The sequence below is a fragment of the Zootoca vivipara genome, chromosome 3 (assembly GCF_963506605.1).
Source record: "Zootoca vivipara chromosome 3, rZooViv1.1, whole genome shotgun sequence".
Lineage (NCBI taxonomy): Eukaryota > Metazoa > Chordata > Lepidosauria > Squamata > Lacertidae > Zootoca > Zootoca vivipara.
The window spans coordinates 84,959,184-84,978,795 of record NC_083278.1 but is presented as its reverse complement, the minus strand read 5'-3'; the positions used below and the strand labels follow the sequence as shown (position 1 = coordinate 84,978,795).

Sequence of the window (19,612 nt, the reverse complement as noted above, 5' to 3'; positions counted from 1 at the left end):
CTGCCGCACATATTGGTTCTCCTCTCATTCTAGGCAACAAGTGGAACTTCAGGAAAATGGTGAGCTATAAGGAGATGCTCGATACAATCAAGCAGAGATGGCCAGAGCTGGAAAAAGTGCCTTGTGAAGAAGCCTCTAGCACTGCTAAGGTGATTAATGCAGTAGGATCAAAGGGAGCCCAGAAGTTTTGGGATGTTCGGGGCTTGCTTATAAGCCTGCTATGTCAACACCAATGCAATTAGCTCTTGAAGGGAAAATTGAAATGGCTGTGATGGTCCTGGTGGGTGCCTGCCCACATACTTTCAACTGTTGCGACAGTCAGGATTAAAGGATTATGATAGTGGAGAGAGTCTGCCCGCTAAAATGACTGGAACAGGGCGATGCTGAAGCCAGTTAGGTTAAATATTAATGAAGATGTGCTTCAACTTCTCTCTCTGTTTTCTCTTTCTCAATCCATGCCTGGGTCACAACAGGCATATAAAGTGCCACATTTTCAGGGGCAAGTCAGCTTCATCACCTCAATGTCTGAACACTTCTGTGGTTCCTGTAATCGACTGAGGATCACAGCTGATGGAAACTTGAAGGTAGGAGCACGATGTTCTTCACCAGCTTCATCTGGGCCGTTAGAGTGCTTACTAACACATGATTATATAACCTTCATCAAGTGCGCACAAAGTTGTCATTGCATCCAAAATGGGCCAGAAGTCATTGGAGGATTGCTGCCTAGTTAGACTTAAGTGGTAAATCAAATAACAGTCCCTGTTGGATCCTACTGTAGATTTTTGTTTTGCTGTTGGAAAGGACAACTGTGTCTTTTTCCTTGGCTCTCGTTGTCGCAGAAACTGCCTTGTTTTCATAATGCAGCATATTTGAGCTGTTAAACTAATTGGTGAGAGGTCTGTGAAGATAATAAACACATTGTTTAGCTTTTTATCTTAAATCCTCTTAAATTGGCAGCAGGAATGCTACTCTTGGTAATATGACTGGGAGGGTGTGGGTTTTCTTCTTTGCCAGTATCCAGTTTCATTGCAGAACTCTGCCTGATCTGTCAAATCAGACATATGTTGCACAGACTGAATTGGGGGCTGGGGTGTGGGTGGAGCTAGGAGGAAGAATGCTTCCTGCCATGTTTTGTTTTTAAAATTAGCTTTCAATTAAATATTGGCACTTCTCAAAGCCTTGCTTCCTGATCCCTGCCCTCCAAAATTTTCTACAGTTGAGAAAGTGATGGCTATTGCCTTCAAATGTCCCTTTGACTACCAAGTCCCACGTGGGTTTTAGTGTTGGAATGGACTGCCCAAGGGGGGCTGATTCACTTTTGGGCAGAGTATAATTAAAGACGGATCTGGAAATAAAACCCTTTTGAGGATGTTTTCATGCCATCAAAGTTGATGCATCCAGGAAAGCAGGGTTATATGATTCTCTCTCCTCTCATCCTTTTTTTTTTTTACAGGTGTGCCTTTTTGGAAATGCAGAAGTGTCCTTGCGAGATCACTTGCGATCTAATGCCACAGAAGAAGAATTGGTTCAAATCATTGGGGCAGCTGTTGGCAGGAAAAAGAAACAACATGCGGGTATTTTGTTTTACAATTCCAAGTAGTATAGGCCGCATTGTGCACTTCATTTAAGAGCGGTGCACTGCCATAGTGCCGAATAAAATATATGACCATAGGACCTTTATCTATCTCTCCATCTATTTCCGTCTGTCCTGCAGTCCTACTTTTTTTTTTTTTAGCATGAGAGGATCCTGTTTTATGCTGAAAGTGTTAAGTGTAACTTAAGTGGCTGCTGGTCACATTATTTACCTGGGCACACATTTTCCACCTAATTTTTAGTCCCACACAGCAACACAAATACAGCTGGTTACGTTGTGACAGTGTGAAAGTTTCAATTGTTGCAAATTTCTATTCATGAATTTTCCTGTGTTTTAGTAGTTGCTCGATTTGCCTAGTAAGTGGCAAATAAATGCTACCCAGGGATCTGGAAGCCTGGAGTGGTAGACAGGCAGAGTCAAAAGAAAAAAAACATGTGGCCTCTATTTAACCAGGAATAGGGGCTCCATTTTCCTTTCTTAGCAAAGGTTTTTACACCTTCATGCCTTTTATAATTAGCCTTATTGTCAATGAAATGACACCAGAGCCTTTGGAATCATCCAGAATTCTGCCGCCAGAAGACCCAAACCTTGTTTCTGAGGTCAAAGGTAAACATCTCATTGATAATTCCAAGGCACATGCCTGGTTTTCCTAGAGCCCTGCCATTTCAGGTCCTGTCGGGCCATTCTACCTTCGGACCCAATCCTTCTCCACTAGTTTGCTACAGGAACCTGGCTGCCCATTTCCCGTGTGAACTGTTTAACATCAGTTCTGCTTCAGGAGGTTCAAACAGAAGCCCATCTGTTGGGATGAATTCTTCATCTCTGTGCTTCTGAATAGTTTCTCCTTATCGGGACCGGCTAACTAGATGTCTTGGATGCTAACATCTATGCTATTCCTTGCACTTTTCAAGTATTGTTTCCATTTACAATGCAAAGCCAAGATGACTTAAAATCCTCAACATCCTCTAATTCTTGCCTCTCTATTCTTTACTTATTCCCAGGCATGTTCAACATTTCCCAGATGAAGAACAGGCCAATGATCCTCATTGGTGGGTGACTAATCAGTACGTAATAAACCATATCACAATGCTGTATTTACATTTGCCCCTTGGGGAAAGAGTCGGTCTTTTCCTAGACTAAGTGTGTTTGAATTTTTAAAGAGGTGTACAAACAGCTTTTAAAAACAGCTCACAAGGAGAAACTGCATGTTACTTGGCAAAAACTCTTGTGATCTCCTTGGCCATTCACTTCCACCGTTTGCGGAGTGTACAACTTGTTCATTCATGCTCATGGGGGTTTATGAGCTTGCCTGTCTTTTTCTCTCCATAACCTGTAGGTAAGCAGTTTATAGTGAAGGGGTATCTCCTTCTCTCTCTGTGTTCTTCTCACCCACTTTAAAATTGGGCGCATTGCCAGAATTACATCGTTGGGATTCGGATAACTTGAGAACGGGAACAATTAGCTACTAGCACTTTCACAGCATGGGAGAACTATGTGGTGAGGCAGTACTCATCCCACTGGCGCTCTATTGAGATAGGTTTGGGGACTTGCTTGTAATTCAACAAGACGTTTTGGGGAGAGCGAAGGAAGCTCGATGCAAAGAAGGGACCCCTCTAGCTGGCTTTGGAATGGCAGGCAGGCTGCCTACAGTCTGTTTACACAGCTAAGAACTGGATTGAGTCTGACAAGCGTGCATTCGGCATCTCGGGAAAACTAACCACTGGCATTCTCTGTACAAACAGTCTGGTTTCTGTGACCAGAGTTGAGCCAGCTTTGTCATGACACGCAGGCTAGCCGAGGCATATGGAGAATGACTGGAAGGGCCTCCTAATTTGGACTTCAGGCTGATTGCATGGTTCCCCCGAAGCCAGCTAGTATGTAAACAGGCAGAAGGAAGCAGTTGGAGAACACACCAAGGAGGTATTGAGGGAATATAGCCTCTACTGCCACTGAATGCTGTGCAAAGAATTAGTTGTGCTGCTCTGCTGCCTTAGCATATTTCCACGCTTCCCTTGACTGCTTTAACAGGATTTTTAAAAAGTGAACTCATTGTTTCCCTTTGACATCTTGCTTCACATAGGCTCATTGGCAGGAGAGTGTGCAGGGGGTTGGGAGGTAGTTTGGCAATTGCAAAAGGCAAAGTATAAGATCTATACAGCATAGACGGTAATGAGAATTGTGAGTTGACAGTGCTGGATTCTAGAGCATAGACGCTGTCTTTTAAAGCCCCTCATTTCCCTAATCTGCATGTTGTGCTTCTTCCTCTTCCGGCATATATATGCAGTTGTAACCAGGCAGACCTGGAAGCACACTCCCCGGCCCATGATAGAATTCACTGTGCCTTATCCCTTGCAAAGTACTAGAGCAATGCTTTCCCCCCTTCCACTGCTAGGATGGCCATTGCGGCTAACTCCTCTCCAGTCACATAAAATGGAAAGCTAGCCGCTATATTTCAACCTGTCTGAAATTTAAAGAGGCCACCTGGGGGGAAACCCAGAACATTGGTGTACATATAGCATAGGTTTGCTGGCAAGTGAACAGGAGAAAGATATATACCAGAAAGATATGGAGGTCTCGTACACCCCAGGTAGTGTGGTTGCTGACCTTGAGCCAGACATCTTGGAGAGTGAAGTCAAATGGGCCTTAGAAAGCACTGCTAATAACAAGGCCAGTGGAAGTGATGATATTCCAGCTGAACTATTTAAAATTTTAAAAGATGATGCTGTTAAGGTGCTACACCCAATATGCCAGCAAGTTTGGAAAACTCAGCAATGGCCAGAGGATTGGAGAAGATCAGTCTACATCCCAATTCCAAAGAAGGGCAGTGCCAAAGAATGCTCCAACTACCGCACAATTGCGCTCATTTCACACGCTAGCAAGGTTATGCTTAAAATTCTACAAGGCAGGCTTAGGCAGTATGTGGACCGAGAACTCCCAGAAGTGCAAGCTGGATTTCGAAAGGGCAGAGGAACCAGAGACCAAATAGCAAACATGCGCTGGATTATGGAGAAAGCTAGAGAGTTCCAGAAAAACGTCTACTTCTGCTTCATTGACTATGCAAAAGCCTTTGACTGTGTCGACCACAGCAAACTATGGCAAGTTCTTAAAGAAATGGGAGTGCCTGATCACCTCATCTGTCTCCTGAGAAATCTCTATGTGGGACAAGAAGCTACAGTTAGAACTGGATATGGAACAACTGATTGGTTCAAAATTGGGAAAGGAGTACGACAAGGTTGTATATTGTCTCCCTGCTTATTTAACTTATATGCAGAATTCATCATGCGAAAGGCTGGACTAGATGAATCCCAAGCCGGAATTAAGATTGCCGGAAGAAATATCAACAACCTCAGATATGCAGATGACACAACCTTGATGGCAGAAAGCGAGGAGGAATTAAAGAACCTTTTAATGAGGGTGAAAGAGGAGAGCGCAAAATATGGTCTGAAGCTCAACATCAAAAAAACCAAGATCATGGCCAGGGTGGATTTGATTTAAATCAAACTGATTTAAATCACTAGTCAGTAAGGCTTGATTTAAATCATAGTTGATTTAAATCATAAAGACTAATTCTTGCTGGTATAACTTTATTATGCAAGTAGATGAAGATTTTTAGAATAACAACTTTTCATATTAGTTTTTTTATCCCCAGTTTAATAGGTTAATCATTCATATTTGGACAACTTTACTGTTGTACTTAGGAAGGAGAAAAATAATCATTACCTTAATAATAACAATTTAAATAGATTTATTCAACTGAAACAATAACATTTCAGCAAATGTTATTTGCTTAAACAAACATCCATGTTTGTTAACTAATTTGGCTAAACAAAAACAATATATATATATTTAAGAAACTTAGACTGTCAGCCCAGCCTACACATGAAAAACTTAAATACTGTCCAAACAATCAGAAAAATATTGTTTCTATTCTATTCACTGAACTTCTTGAAACTTAGCACTGAAGGGGTTGCTTCTGTATTCATAGGTTTGTAGAACAATAGGATTAAGGTCTTTTTCTCAACTCTGTTCATGTTATAACATTTTTGCTGTGAAGAAGAGGCATGTGATCTCTGTTGAGTCAAATTCAGTTTTGAGAACTGCAAAAGTAAACCAAGCACCTGTGATAATATCTTGTAGGCAGAGAAACTGCCCAATAATCTTACAAAAACCTCTGGAAGAGGTGAATGGATTAATGGAATTTATTTACCCCATAAATTAAACATATACAACCTTATACTACATAATTAAAAAAACTAATCTTTATTTCATGATGGAATAACCTTTGGATGGTAATATTCTTTCCTCAAAAAGCATTTTATTTAAAAAATCCAATTTAAAGCAAAAAAATTGATTTAAATCAAAAAAATCCGATTTAAATCAAAAAAATCCGATTTAAATCAAAAAATCCGATTTTTTTGATTTTTTTAAAAAAATCATTGATTTTTATCCACCCTGATCATGGCCACTGGTCCCATCACCTCCTGGCAAATAGAAGGGGAAGAAATGGAGGCAGTGAGAGATTTTACTTTCTTGGGCTCCTTGATCACTGCAGATGGTGACAGCAGTCACGAAATTAAAAGACGCCTGCTTCTTGGGAGAAAAGCAATGACAAACCTAGACAGCATCTTAAAAAGCAGAGACATCACCTTGCCTACAAAGGTCCGTATAGTTAAAGCTATGGTTTTCCCAGTAGTGATGTATGGAAGTGAGAGCTGGACCATAAAGAAGGCTGATCGCCGAAGAATTGATGCTTTTGAATTATGGTGCTGGAGGAGACTCTTGAGAGTCCCATGGACTGCTAGAAGATCAAACCTATCCATTCTTTTTTTTAAAAAAAAAATATTTTTATTAATTTTCCAATTAAAACCAATTATATCACATTTCAATATTTCAAATTATACACATATATATATCAATCAAACCGAATGTTATGCCAAATCATCTAAATAATTTATTTTTGGGTTCCCATGCTTCAAGAAATTGGGAATTCCTCGCAACTGTCCACTGCCGTCTTATTTCTAAAGTTCAAATCGTCCTCCAAGCTCATAATATTCCAAATCTTCCCCTTACAGTCACCTAGATGTTTTCCACTTTCATCCGATTGTTCCAGCTGCTGAGATAAATGTCAAACGAAGTTTCACAGATGTTCTTTCTCCTGTGTGAGTTAATCAGTCCAGCCTCCCCATAAATCTTCTTAGTGGAGCTCCCTGTTGCGACGGAGTAGCAGCGCCATCTTAAAAGGCTCAAATCACTTTCATTTTCTCTCATAACCATGAAGATTTACGATTTATTTATCTTTATAGAATTTACAGCTTTTTCAGGCAGGAGACCCAAACATCCAACCATGAACTCTTGGTAAATTAATGGATCTCCTTGCCCTATAGCTGAACTTAGCTTCAGGTCGCTGCTCCAATTTAAAGTGCGTCACAGCTCATAAATCCTCCGAACGCGTCCAGAACTCCTTCCGTCTGACTAGGGGGGGGCTTTTCTCATCGGCAACTTCACATCTTTAAGAAATATGCTCAGTAACAACAGCTATAGAGTTCAACTCACACAGTCTTTTGCTTCTCTTTCACTCCAAACAAGCCAGGACATCGCGTCCGGGAAGATACGAGGCAACAATATGAAGAAAAAATAAAAACTTGCTTCCCTTATCGCTCCGTCCCCATCAATCCTTCTTCCAGATGCCGTACATTCTTTGACTCCTCTCGCTCAGCAGCATAAAATTCTCAGCAGTAAACAGCGCTTCTTCCCCTCCTTCTGAAGTATGTCCATAGATTTAAGCCTAATTATCTTCTTTAACCATGGAAATCCCCGCCATGCAGATTAGCGTCCGGGAGTCCTGGCCGTCGTAAGTGCTCAGCCCAAGCTCCCCCCACTCCAAAAACAGTCGGAGTGGGTCTGGGGGCATCGCGGGCCAGCGGCCCCTCTCCGTAACCCCCGGAGAGGGTAGGGGGTTGCCATTTACTCCCCTAGCAACCGCCAAATTCCTTACGAAGGTCAGAGAGATGGAAAACAGGTCCGCCATTCCTGCAGGCGGAAACCGGAACCAAACCTATCCATTCTTAAGGAAATCAGCCCTGAGTGCTCCCTGGAAGGACAGATCGTGAAGCTGAGGCTCCAATACTTTGGCCACCTCATGAGAAGAGAAGAATCCTTGGAAAAGACCTTGATGCTGGGAAAGATGGAGGGCACAAGGAGAAGGGGACGACAGAGGACAAGATGGTTGGACAGTGTTCTCGAAGCTACGAACATGAGTTTGACCAAACTGCGGGAGGCAGTGCAAGACAGGAGTGCCTGGCGTGCTATGGTCCATGGGGTCACGAAGAGTCGGACACGACTAAACGACTAAACAACAACAACAACGAACAGGAGAGAGTCCAGTTTAGTTGGAGGCCCGGCTCTGTTGCTTGTTTGACCTCATATCTAATCCCAGACCTATGGAGAAGGGCAGGCTTTCTCCTTCAAATTCCACCTGGTATTTGGTTGCAGGTGGCACCTAAGTAATATTTCCCCATGTCCCCCCTGCTTGTTGATGAGCATCCTGGACTGCAGGGGTGTGGACCCCAGGTCTCTTTGTCTGACCCTTGGGACTCTCCTCAGGCCATTCCCCACTCATGGCCCCTGCCCTGCAATCACCTTTAATGTGTCCTTGAAATGTGAGGATTCCTCTTATTTATCTGGATAGAGAGAGGGGTGTGTGTATGAGAGAGAGAGAGAGAGAGAGAGAGAGAGAGAGAGAGAGAGAGAGAGAGAGAGAGAAAGAAAGAAAGAAAGAAAGAAAGAAAGAAAGAAAGAAAGAAAGAAAGAAAAACTTCTGGCTCTTCATGGCTGGAATGTAGCCTACTGTAGAAAAGCAAGCATCACATCCATAGCTCCACCCACCTTTTGCCTCTGCACCTGCCCCCGGCATGCCCCCCCCCCCAGCGAGCTGCCTTTGGCTGAAAACCACTTCCCCACTCCCATTGCTGCACTGCCTACTCGCGTCACCTATAGGAAATTCCCACAGACCATTTGAGCATGTGGCAGGCATCTCCCATCACTTTTTCAGCATTCTTGGTCCCTGGTTAGGCAAACATGATGGAATTTTAACCCCCAACCTCTTTGGCTGGCAACATTCCAAAATGTATTTGGAACCTCTTCCTCTGAATTATTTTGTCTGTGTTGGGAGAGGAGGAAGTGATATTCAGAATCTTGTAGAGAATTTGCAGTCCAGGGGAACCGGCTATGCATACATCCATCGTTATTTATTTGTGGGGTGACTGGCTGTAAATCCACAGTGAGGAAAATGGTGCTTGCTAAGTACACTTCTCCAATCTTTTTGAAACATCTTATATTCCTGGTCAAGCCCTGTACTGTTGCACCAAACATGTTAAAAAGTAGTGCATTAGTTGCGATATGAGCTTTCCTGGTGGAAGGCAGCTACGCTGCAGGAGTGCTCTTTTGATATTGAGAGAGTGTTTTTGCACCCCAAGATTAGAACCTCTGAGTGCTCCAGCATTTCTAAAAGAAGGGGACACATTCTCTTATATGAAAAGACCTTGAATCCTTTGTAAGGATTCATCTTAAAGACATAGCTGGTCTGTGAGCCGAACTGCACCAAGCCTTGCCTCATCTCTCTGCTGCTGGAAATGAAATAGGACTGCTGGGGAAACAGAAGCTTCCCAGGGAGGCAGGAAAATAGCGTGTGCTGAGACTTCTTAAAGGTACACATCATTAAAAAGAGCTTTGGCTACTGCTTTTTATCTCCCCCCCCCCTCCCTTGCTCATAAAGAGAATTGCTGCCATTATGTTTAACAGGCTCCTTTTGACTTGGTCCTTGGCACTGTACACTGGAATTGCCACAGCCAAGGGATTAATGAGAAGGGCAGAGAGGGCTGGTTCCCAGTGGACTTGGAACTGAACCTGGCAAAGCTCCCAGCCAGAGCAAAGGTAACGCGTGTCAGCGAGGGAATCTGAGCTTGCCGCAGCAAAGCTCCAAACATGACGCGTCTGTTGTTAACACAGTGAGAGCTGGCAACAGCAAGTGACTCCTTTTTATTATAGTCGCTTAAAGTTTGGGCTACTGCTCCAAAAGGAGTAGGTCTACGTTGCAGCTTCCTTTCCCATTCTCGGGACTTGGTAGAAGGAGCAGGCAACGGCTTTGCATCAGGAGTAGTGTACTGTAAAAAATCCACAATTAATTGTACTTACTCTTAGCTCAGTTTAATGAGACACTGCCATCAAGCAAGCTTCTTCTCAAACAATTTTAGAAGGAATATTTGAGGTTATTGGGTCAAGCCCCCTTGCTCAGGGCAGGAATCTTGCAACTACAGAATCTCTGCCACAGACACGGAGCCTCTGCTGGAGTATGTCCAGTGGGGAGCCCATCACCTCTCCAGGTTCTTGCCCTTGGGAAGCATCTCCTAATGTTTAGCAGGAGATCCCTTCTCTGCAATTTTCATCTGCAAGTTCTAGAATTGCCCTCTGGATGTGTGAAATAGAGAACAAGTCTGCTCCATCTTTTCAGTGGCAAGTCCTTCGGACATTTGAGTGCAGCTATCATGTTTCCTGTTAGCCTTCTCTCCTCCAGGCTAAACATGCCCAGTTTTTTCAGTCCTTCCTCATGGGCCTTGGTTTCTAGAACTCTCTCTATCTAGTTGCCCTCCTGTATGTTTCTCGAGGGATGCAATTGCTATTCAGACAAAGTCAAAAGCGTCTTTGGGTGCATTCAAATGGCTGGGTACAGGGAAAGGTGCTCTGTGCCTTTCAGTTGCAGTGTGCTGAAGTTTAGTAGTGGAGTCTTAGTTTTGTGCATGAAACAAAATAAAAAAATTCCTTCCAGCAGCACCTTAGAGACCAACTAAGTTTGTCATAGGTATGAGCTTTCGTGTGCATGCACACTTCTTCAGATACACTGAAGCAGAAGTCCCCAGACGCTTATATATAGTCAGGTGGTGGTGGGGGAGGTATTACTCAGAAGAGTGGAGGGGAGTGGGTGATTGACAGATTGATAGCTGTTGATGACTATTAACGACTGCAAATGGTCTACAGGAAAAAGCTCATGCACAAATTAGAAGCTTGCCTCTTATTCACAGTCCAGTGCATCCTTTAGATTCCTCATGGATCCTCATACTTATTCTTTTTTAAATATACTGGTAGCCCTTGTGACCATGAAGATTTTTTTTAAAAAATGGCACCATTATTTGCTTGAGGTTTGATACATGTGGAGCTTTTTAGAGACAGAAACGGGAGCATGACATTCCGCATGGTCCATCCTTCCCCACAGACCCATTTAGTTCCAGTTCATTCTTGCACTGCAGATTCTCACTAGTATTCCACGAATCAGCATTTCTTTCCAAACTTACTGTGTTCAGTTAGATGATTCTAGAATAGGGAATAAAATACTAGCTTTTCAGAATGGCTTTAGTAGCCATAATTTAGCCCTGTGCTGAAAATTTATTCCATTCCCCCTCCCCCAATCATTCTCTTGTCAAGTGATAATAAAAGAAAGTGCATTGGAAAATTATCAAAGAGGAGGGGAAATCTGGCTGAAATTCTGATGGGTGGGGGTACAGGGTTTTTGCTGGACTGAGGGATTTTGTGAGTGTCTTTTCATTCGGCATTTCAACTCTGATGATCTGCCTTCTGCAGCCTTCACATGTGCCTGTGTTTCCTGAAAACTATGACATCAGCAGCTGAACTTTCCTGTAAATGTAGAAGGACAAAGAGGCTATCCCCCCATCCCCCTGACAACCATTCATTAACTTTTTAAAAAAGTGAAGCATTTTTACTTTTAAAGAATTGGTGTGAAAATAATATATAAACTTTTAAGTGGCCAAGGGTTCCCTTGTAAATAGAAGCAGCAAACACATCAGCCTGCCCAGCTGCCTGCACTTCAGCTAAAGCCCAGGGAGGTAACTCCTGCTGTGGAGCTTTTTCAGATTAGGAAGTGCTGGCAGCCAGGGAGACTGCAGGGTGCTGGAGTAAGTGGAAAGGAAAACACAGCTCCTTCAGCCACCTCACAGTAATAAAGTCTGCTCAACCCTGCACTCACAGCTATAAAGCAGCCATCAAATGAGACATTAAAATGGAAGCCCATTTTGTGGGGGAAGAAAACTTTTGAGAAATCGAACAGGTTTCTGCACAATGCTACCATGTTGGAGCAGAACACTCATGGAGTATAATCCTGCTCTGTGATAGAATTTGGCTTTCCGGATTGTTGGATTTCTGCAATTTGAGCCTCAACTGCTTCCAGTGCCCTGCAGGCCAGCACACACCTACTCAGTTTCATGCACCTGAAAGCAGCTGCTCTCTAATAACTGATAATTGGCCTGGCAAATTAAGTAAATTTCATTATCTAGAAGGGTATAAATTTCTTCTTCTTCTTCTTCTTCTTCTTCTTCTTCTTCTTCTTCTTCTTCTTCTTCTTCTTCTTTTCTCTCTCTCTCTCTCTCTCTCTCTCTCTCTCTCTCTCTCTCTCTCTCTCTCTCTCTCTCTCTCTGGTTTATGGGGGGTTATAGAACTCTGTAAAATTCCTAGTAGCTTCTCTCATCCAACAAACTTAACAACCCTGTGTTTTTTTATTTCCCTAGAGGCAGCATCATGGTCGTTCCCATTGCTCCAAGATGCCCTGCAGGACCGAGCTTGTTTAAATGACGGGAGCCACAGAACTGGCCACTGGCTGACTCCAAGAGCAAGTTTATCCAAACAGATGGGGAAGACATTCCAGAAAAATGTCTTTAAAGGACATCATGCTTTGCCAGGAACTTGTTCAACAGGACAGCTTGCAGCAGGAATTCTGCAAGCTCAGCTCTGCAGCCATTGCATTTGCCAAAAGAACTTGAGCTCAACTTTGGCAGCAAAGTGCCTTAGGACAGGAACCTCTCTCCCTCAGCAGGCTTTTCACATGATTAGAGGCATTCACTCTGGAGTGACCAGGAGCGAAGCAGATGAGAAGAACCAGGGACCTCTTCCCACCGGCCAATTTCTTAGTGCCTCCGATCGTCTAACCCACATTGACCAGGAGGGCCGTGCCTCCATGGTGGATGTGGGCAGGAAGCCAGATTCTGAACGGACTGCAGTGGCCAGTGCCGTGGTCCATCTGGGCGAGAAAGCATTTGCCTTGGTGCAACAGAACCAAATGAAAAAGGGGGATGTGCTAGCAGTTGCCCAGATAGCAGGGATTCAGGGAGCCAAGCTGACCAGCCAGTTGATTCCGCTGTGCCACAACGTCTCCCTGAGTCTGGTGGACGTCTCCCTGAGTCTAGATGAGAGGAGGCATGCAGTGGTGATTCAGGCTCTGTGCCGCACCTATGGGAAAACTGGTGTGGAAATGGAAGCCTTGACCGCTGCCAGCTTAGCTGCCTTGACCGTCTATGATATGTGCAAAGCAGTTACTCACGACATGGTCATTGAGGAGGTGAAACTGCTCAGCAAGAAAGGAGGGCAAAGAGGAGACTTCCAGAGAGGCTAACATAGGTCTAAAGTTTCCAAACGAAGGCATCACTTACTGGTCATCAAAGGTGTAGCACCTTCACATACTAGGAAGTGGAGATCTAGCTGCTGGGAATTACAAAGCACAACTTGAGCTATCGATCATCTTGCGCTTGGACCGGCAGCTGTTTTAAATGACTTGACTTACCTGTATGAAGCAGACGTCATTCTTCTCATTTGCCTGCCTATGTACTAAATGGGGTCCTTGGCAGTAGTGTGGAAGTTCCCGTCTTCCTAGGGTTTCTTTGGCTTCCTGAAGTGTAGCTGTACTGAGCACCTTAACTCTTCTCAGTGTACAAGGCTACAGTCCCCACTACAGTGGTACCTCGGTTTATGAACACAATTGGTTCCGGAAGTCTGTTCATAAACTGAAGCGTTCATAAACTGAAGCGAACTTTCCCATTGAAAGTAATGGAAAGTGGATTAATCTGTTCCAGACGGTCCGCAGAGTACTTAAACTGAAGCGTTCATAAACTGAAGCGAACTTTCCCATTGAAAGTAATGGAAAGCGGATTAATCCGTTCCAGACGGGTCCGCGGAGTACTCAACCTGAAGCGTACTTAACCCGAAGCATGGGTGTAATTGGTTCCGGAAGTCTGTTCATAAACTGAAGCGTTTATAAACTGAAGCGAACTTTCCCATTGAAAGTAATGGAAAGTGAATTAATCTGTTCCAGATGGGTCCGCGGCGTTCATAAACCGAAAATTCATAAATCGAGGTGTTCATAAACCGAGGTTCCACTGTATTCATGGCTGTCCATCTTTTGGCACTAAAAACATGTGCATAATAAGATTTCCACTGATGTAGAATAATATAATTCAGAACCAGGAATTCAGGCAGAGACCAAAAAAGAAAAAAAAGGTGATTAGAATTTTCAAGCAAGTGAACAATGATTTTTTAATACTTGGTCCTAACGCTGGAAAATATATACTATTTTTTACCACTTCAGCCAAATAACACTTTGGTACAGTGAGAATAGGCTACATTTCATCCTTGAAAATGGAAAACAGGTGTTTGTCAACTGAGAAAACTGATGCTAAATACTCAAATTAGTTCCAGTAATGCTGTGAGACTCTTGCTTCCAGTGGTGTTGAATGTTAATGGGGCATTTTAATTCTCACAACAGAATTGTGCTGAACACGGCTACCATTTATCTTCCAGTCGTTAAATGTTCTGGAAATAGGTCTCCCTTCATCAAAATTATTATTTTTTAAAGCTATAGGCTTGTTTCTTTTCTGCAAGATACCGGAAGGTATACAATTTCGGGATACACACTCCTTTGTGCCAAAACCAGTCCCTGGGCTACATTTCTGTCGCCACTCCAAAACGTTTCCATCCTGTTTCTATAGAACCCCCTGGATCACCAAGTTCCCCAGGCTCTTCAAGGTAGCGTTCAAGATGATGGAATTCTATGTGAGTAGCACACTAAAATGGCAACAAATATAGGGAAACAGTGTCTGTCAGTTCCCCCACATACAGTTAATGATGGTGTTAGGATGTAAGGATTTTGAGGGCAAACCCACGTGTCTGCAATTGGGAAAGCTCATTCTGAGCATTATTGGCCGTAAAATTTCATCAGCAGGACTTAATGTTTAAATGCATCCTTCTTACACATACTGACCCCCAACTTCACGACATGCCCCCCTCTCATGTGTGCAGAGCAGTGGGTGCACATTTTTGTCTTTAGGAAAGCAACAATCAACCTGTTTATTTTTATTTTTTTTATTTTTTGCGAACTCCTTGACAATTAAACTTCAGAAGTGACATTTTTAAAACTTATAGAATAAAAGCCTGGCTTTGCATTTTTAATACTTCTGCTGGTTTCCCTTTCTTTCTTTCTTTCTTTCTTTCTTTCTTTCTTCTTTCTTTCTTTCTTTCTTTCTTTCTTTCTTTCTTTCTTTCTTTCTTTCTTTCTTTCTTTCTAGGTTGGTCTGAGGATATATGAAAATTTGTTTCAGTCCTGCAATGTACCTGCTTTTCGTTTTCAGATTGTGTCAGGAATCTCATTCAAAATTTTAAATTGCGTTCTTTGACCTAAGATTGCTGCACCATAAGATAAATGCCTTCCTTGGATGGGGTCTTACCCCATCCAAGGGTATGCCTCCTATACATATCCCCATAAAAATAATAAAAAGCACAGGAGTACAGCTAGGACTTGTGTAAAATAAGATGTTTTCCAGTGGATCTTCTGATATACCAGGCACTGCAGGAAGGCATTGGCCTTGGGATGTTAGGAAACTGCTCCAATCTAGTTTAAGTCGATAACAAAAGAGAAGTTTCTCGTGTGAGTGTTTCTGCGACTTTTGCACCTTCAGCAATATTTGGCATGCAAGCTAATGTAGATAACACAGTAAACCGAGTTGTACACTCAACTCGGAGACATTAATACAGCTCCCACTTACCAAATGTGAAGTAGTTCCTTTCTTTCTTTCTTTTTTAAAATGGAACTATATAAGGTGTACATTTCGGGGGTTTTGCTTTCCACTTGTAAATGCATAGGTGAGATTTCTTTTAAAGGGGCTTGGAAATTAACTTAATCTCACGAATGGAAATCTTGCTACAAATGCTGGTTCTGAATACATTTGTGTTACTTTCTGGAAAAAAACTATCCAATAATTGAAAACAGGGTACCCAGAAGTGGCTTTGTTACAGTTGCCCTTGAAGCTTGTCTGTAGGGGAAAGGATGGTGCTTCATGGTTACGGGTTCGGCAAAATGGCCTTTTGATCCATTTTTAAAGGAGGTCATTTTATATTTAAAGTGAGCTGTTAAGCACATTCTTTTGTGTGTGCCATAATCAAGCGCTATATGATTCTTGGATCTATGTACAAGTTTGGTATGTTTTCTAGATAACGGTGCACTTGGGATAAAATGATTCACGCACAGATTTACTGAAGCATTGAGATTTTATCTTATTGCTCTACTACACTTTTAATAAATAACAATTGCAAGCAATGAGAGTATGTGGTCTTCATTATTCAGATATCTGTCTACTTTCTTTATGGATAAAATGTCGAACATTTGGGGGGGGGGGAAGAGTCATTAGGAATGAATGGGAACTTTAATAGAAACGAGATACAATAAAGTTTAAACTTACCACCACTTTTTTTATGCAAACAGCTGTGTTAGATTCAACCGAAAGTTCATCTAGTTCAGTGGCCAACCAAATGTGCCTGGGGGAAGCCCACAAGCGTGCTGTGAGCAATGGCGTTCTGTTACTTCCCAGCAACTGGTGTTCAGAAACATACTGCCTCTGTTACAGAAGGTAATATATAGCCATCATGACTGCTAGCTATTAATATCCTATTCATTGTTGGTGGCGCTCACTACATCTTGTGATGTCAAATTCCATATCTGAACTATATGCTGTGTGAAGAAGTACTTCCTTTTGCCTGGGCTGAATCTCCCACCATTCAGCATCATTGGATCCTGGGATTGTGAGAAAGGGTGAGAAACTTCTCCCTATGTGCTTTCTTCACACCATGCCTAATTTCATTGTTTCAAAATGTATTACACCGTGTCAACAATAAACCAGAACTATCTTCTTGTCCAATAGGCTTGATGTCTAAAGCCAGGCAAAATAAATATGAAAGGGGGATTGATGACGTAAGGGGAGGGTTAAATAACAATAGGTGTTCCAATGGGTGAGCTTGGATAGTTGACTCCAAGGCTTGGGATTTGATAAGATACCAGGAATTAAATTCGTGGGATGCATAGAAAAGCACAAGGAAGAGCACAACAGGGTTAACCAGGTTGGTGAGGGCAGAAATTGTAATTTGAAAAGTGCTTATCCCTCAGATTTATGCACACATCCCTAAGCAATGTGTTACTAGTTCTAGGGAATAAGACTGAACATTAGTATGACCGAACCCAAAGGGTGCTCATCAATGGCTCCTCTTCATCCTTCAGAGTAGTGACTAGTGGGGTGCCACAGGGTTCTGTCTTGGGCCCAGTCTTATTCAACATCTTTATCAATGACTTGGATGATGGGCTTGAGGGCAGCCTGAGCAAGTTTGCAGAAGACACCAAATTGGGAGGGGTGGCTAATACCCCAGAGGACAGGATCACACTTCAAAATGACCTCAACAGATTAGACAACTGGGCCAAAGCAAACAAGATGAATTTTAACAAGGAGAAATGTAAAGTACTACACTTAGGCAAAAGAAATGAAAGGCACAAATACAGGATGGGAGACACCTGGCTTGAGAGCAGTACATGTGAAAAGGATCTAGGAGTCTTGGTAGACCACAAACTTGACATGAGACAACAGTGTGATGCAGCAGCTAAAAAAAGCCAATGCAATTCTGGGCTGCATCAATAGGAGTATAGCATCTAGATCAAGGGAAGTAATAGTACCACTGTATTCTGCTCTGGTCAGACCTCACCTGGAGTACTGTGTCCAGTTCTGGGCACCACAGTTCAAGAAGGATACTGACAAGCTGGAATGTGTCCAGAGGAGGGCAACCAAAATGGTCAAAGGCCTGGAAACAACGCCTTATGAGGAACGGCTTAGGGAGCTTGAGTATGTTTAGCCTGGAGAAGAGAAGGTTAAGGGGTGATATGATAGCCATGTTCAAATATATAAAAGGATGTCATATAGAGGAGGGAGAAAGATTGTTTTCTGCTGCTCCAGAGAAGCGGACACGGAGCAGAGCAATGGATTCAAACTACAAGAAAGAAGATTCCACCTAAACATTAGGAAGAACTTCCTGACAGTAAGAGCTGTTCGACAGTGGAATTTGCTGCCAAGGAGTGTGGTGGAGGTCTTTAAGCAGAGGCTTGACAGCCATATGTCAAGAATAATTTGGTGGTGTTTCCTGCTTGGCAGGGAGTTGGACTGGATGGCCCTTGTGGTCTCTTCCAACTCTATGATTCTATGAAAAGGGCTGGTGATATTTTTGTGTTGTGCTAATTGTAGCAAGAGGAATAGAGCAAGACACAAAAGGGGTGAAATGATCTATATACTAATGTTCCAATATCTATGACAGTTATTCTTGTTTGATTCTGAAGTAGCTTTCTCCTCCTCTTTCAGGGGTTAAGGACGGTTGGATCAGGGGCGTCAAGATTCCGAGGGCAGCTGCTGACACCATGAGGTAAACAAAATTACAGATTAATTTTAGCTTTGTTGATTAATTAACAAGATAGCTGTTGTGTTTTTCCGAGTTCTCGGGTAGTACGGCTGAGTAAAACCAGACTAGGTAAACGGCCAGATTATTCCTTGAGTATTTTACACGAATGGCACATTTTTATCCTGAAAGTATGTGCTGTTTTTGCTAATGCTTTGGACAGAGTGCCCTGGTTTCCTTTTACAGACCTCCAGGCCAATGTCCTTTACTTCAGGAAAGCAAACAACCCCGCTTCCCCTCAAGATTTAAGCTTCAATAATCTGTGGCTCTGCAGCCAAGTCATGGTACTCAACAGAAATATTAGAAGTTGTAACTGTGTGTGGCATTGGTTGTTGGCACAGATCGAGGGGGAAGGGGAGGGTGTCCGCAGAGTTTTACCGAATGAACATGACTGCGGAGAGGTGATAACTCTTGCTACCCACAAAGTCTCGTGTCTCCTATTCTGGCTGGCAGTTTGAGAGACTCCGTTCTGCCCAGATCTACTCCCAATTGTGGTCAATGGAAAAGGCAGAACGCTGCCAAAGCCTCCGTACTTTTGAGTTCACAGAGAATTCAGGCAAAGCTGTAAGAGGCCTGCTGGCACAGAAGGCAAGTGCCTAGACAAACCTTTCCAGTGGTTCAGAAATGTTCTTGACACGCAGCCAAATGTATTGTACTTGCACAGTAATGGGATACGCGAAGAACCTCCCCACAGCAATGAGTAAAAGACACAAAGGACTACACAAATACCCTGTGTTGGTGGTGAGAATGTTGGATTTGGGTTTGGATAAGGGGCACATTTTATTGCGTGTAATTGTGTAGCCTCTGAGGTAACCAACCATTGGTCTTCAGTGGGTGGGTTGTGATGTGACCAATGTGGGGCTACCCGAGAGGACTCTTTCAAATAAAATTAGGAGCTGAGTTCTGCTGAGAGAGGAGACGAGGAGCCCTTATTGAATACATTGTCTTCCTGCCATTCCTTACCTGTTGTTCTAGATGCAGTGGTTGAAGTTGGTCTAAGCCAGGCATCCCCAAACTTCGGCCCTCCAGATGTTTTAGAATACAATTCCCATCATCCCTGACCACTGGTCCTCTTAGCTAGGGATCATGGGAGTTGTAGGCCAAAACATCTGGAGGGCCGCAGTTTGGCGATGCCTGGTCTAAGCACTGGGCCAGATAAGTATTGTGGGGGTGGGGCAAGATTTTGCTACCTTTCCACTATGAACTTTTATGCTTTGTTTGTGATTTGGCCCATTCCCAATATAGTAAGGAAGAGGAGTGTTGGCAATTGCTTTACTATAGGCTTACAATAACATCCAAGATCTCCTAGGGTGGTCCTGGCAGTGCCTCTAGAGTTCATCCTTCTTAGGACAAGGCTAAGGAATCTGTGGCCTTCTGCGTGTTTTTTTTGTTTGGACTAGATCCGCCATCAGCTCTGAC

The 19,612-nt window shown here is 43.1% G+C and overlaps 1 protein-coding gene across 6 annotated transcripts in view; it reads left to right on the top strand.

The window, feature by feature from the left end:
* The window catches only part of MOCS1 (molybdenum cofactor synthesis 1), a 36,029-nt gene extending 20,007 nt beyond the window's left edge, over positions 1-16,022 (top strand). For 3 of the 6 annotated variants that reach the window (XM_035108121.2, XM_035108122.2, XM_060272953.1), the window contains 5 exons: positions 34-149; positions 474-584; positions 1,454-1,574; positions 2,596-2,643; positions 12,169-16,022. In XM_035108121.2, the coding sequence (XP_034964012.2) occupies positions 34-149; positions 474-584; positions 1,454-1,574; positions 2,596-2,643; positions 12,169-13,049 (1,277 nt within the window). In that variant the 3' untranslated portion in view covers positions 13,050-16,022. Of the gene's footprint in view, positions 1-33; positions 150-473; positions 585-1,453; positions 1,575-2,595; positions 2,659-9,394; positions 9,527-12,168 lie in introns of those variants that run through there. The other 3 variants (XM_035108125.2, XM_035108126.2, XM_035108124.2) reach the window with 3 other exon arrangements.
* The last annotated feature ends 3,590 nt before the right edge of the window (positions 16,023-19,612 follow it).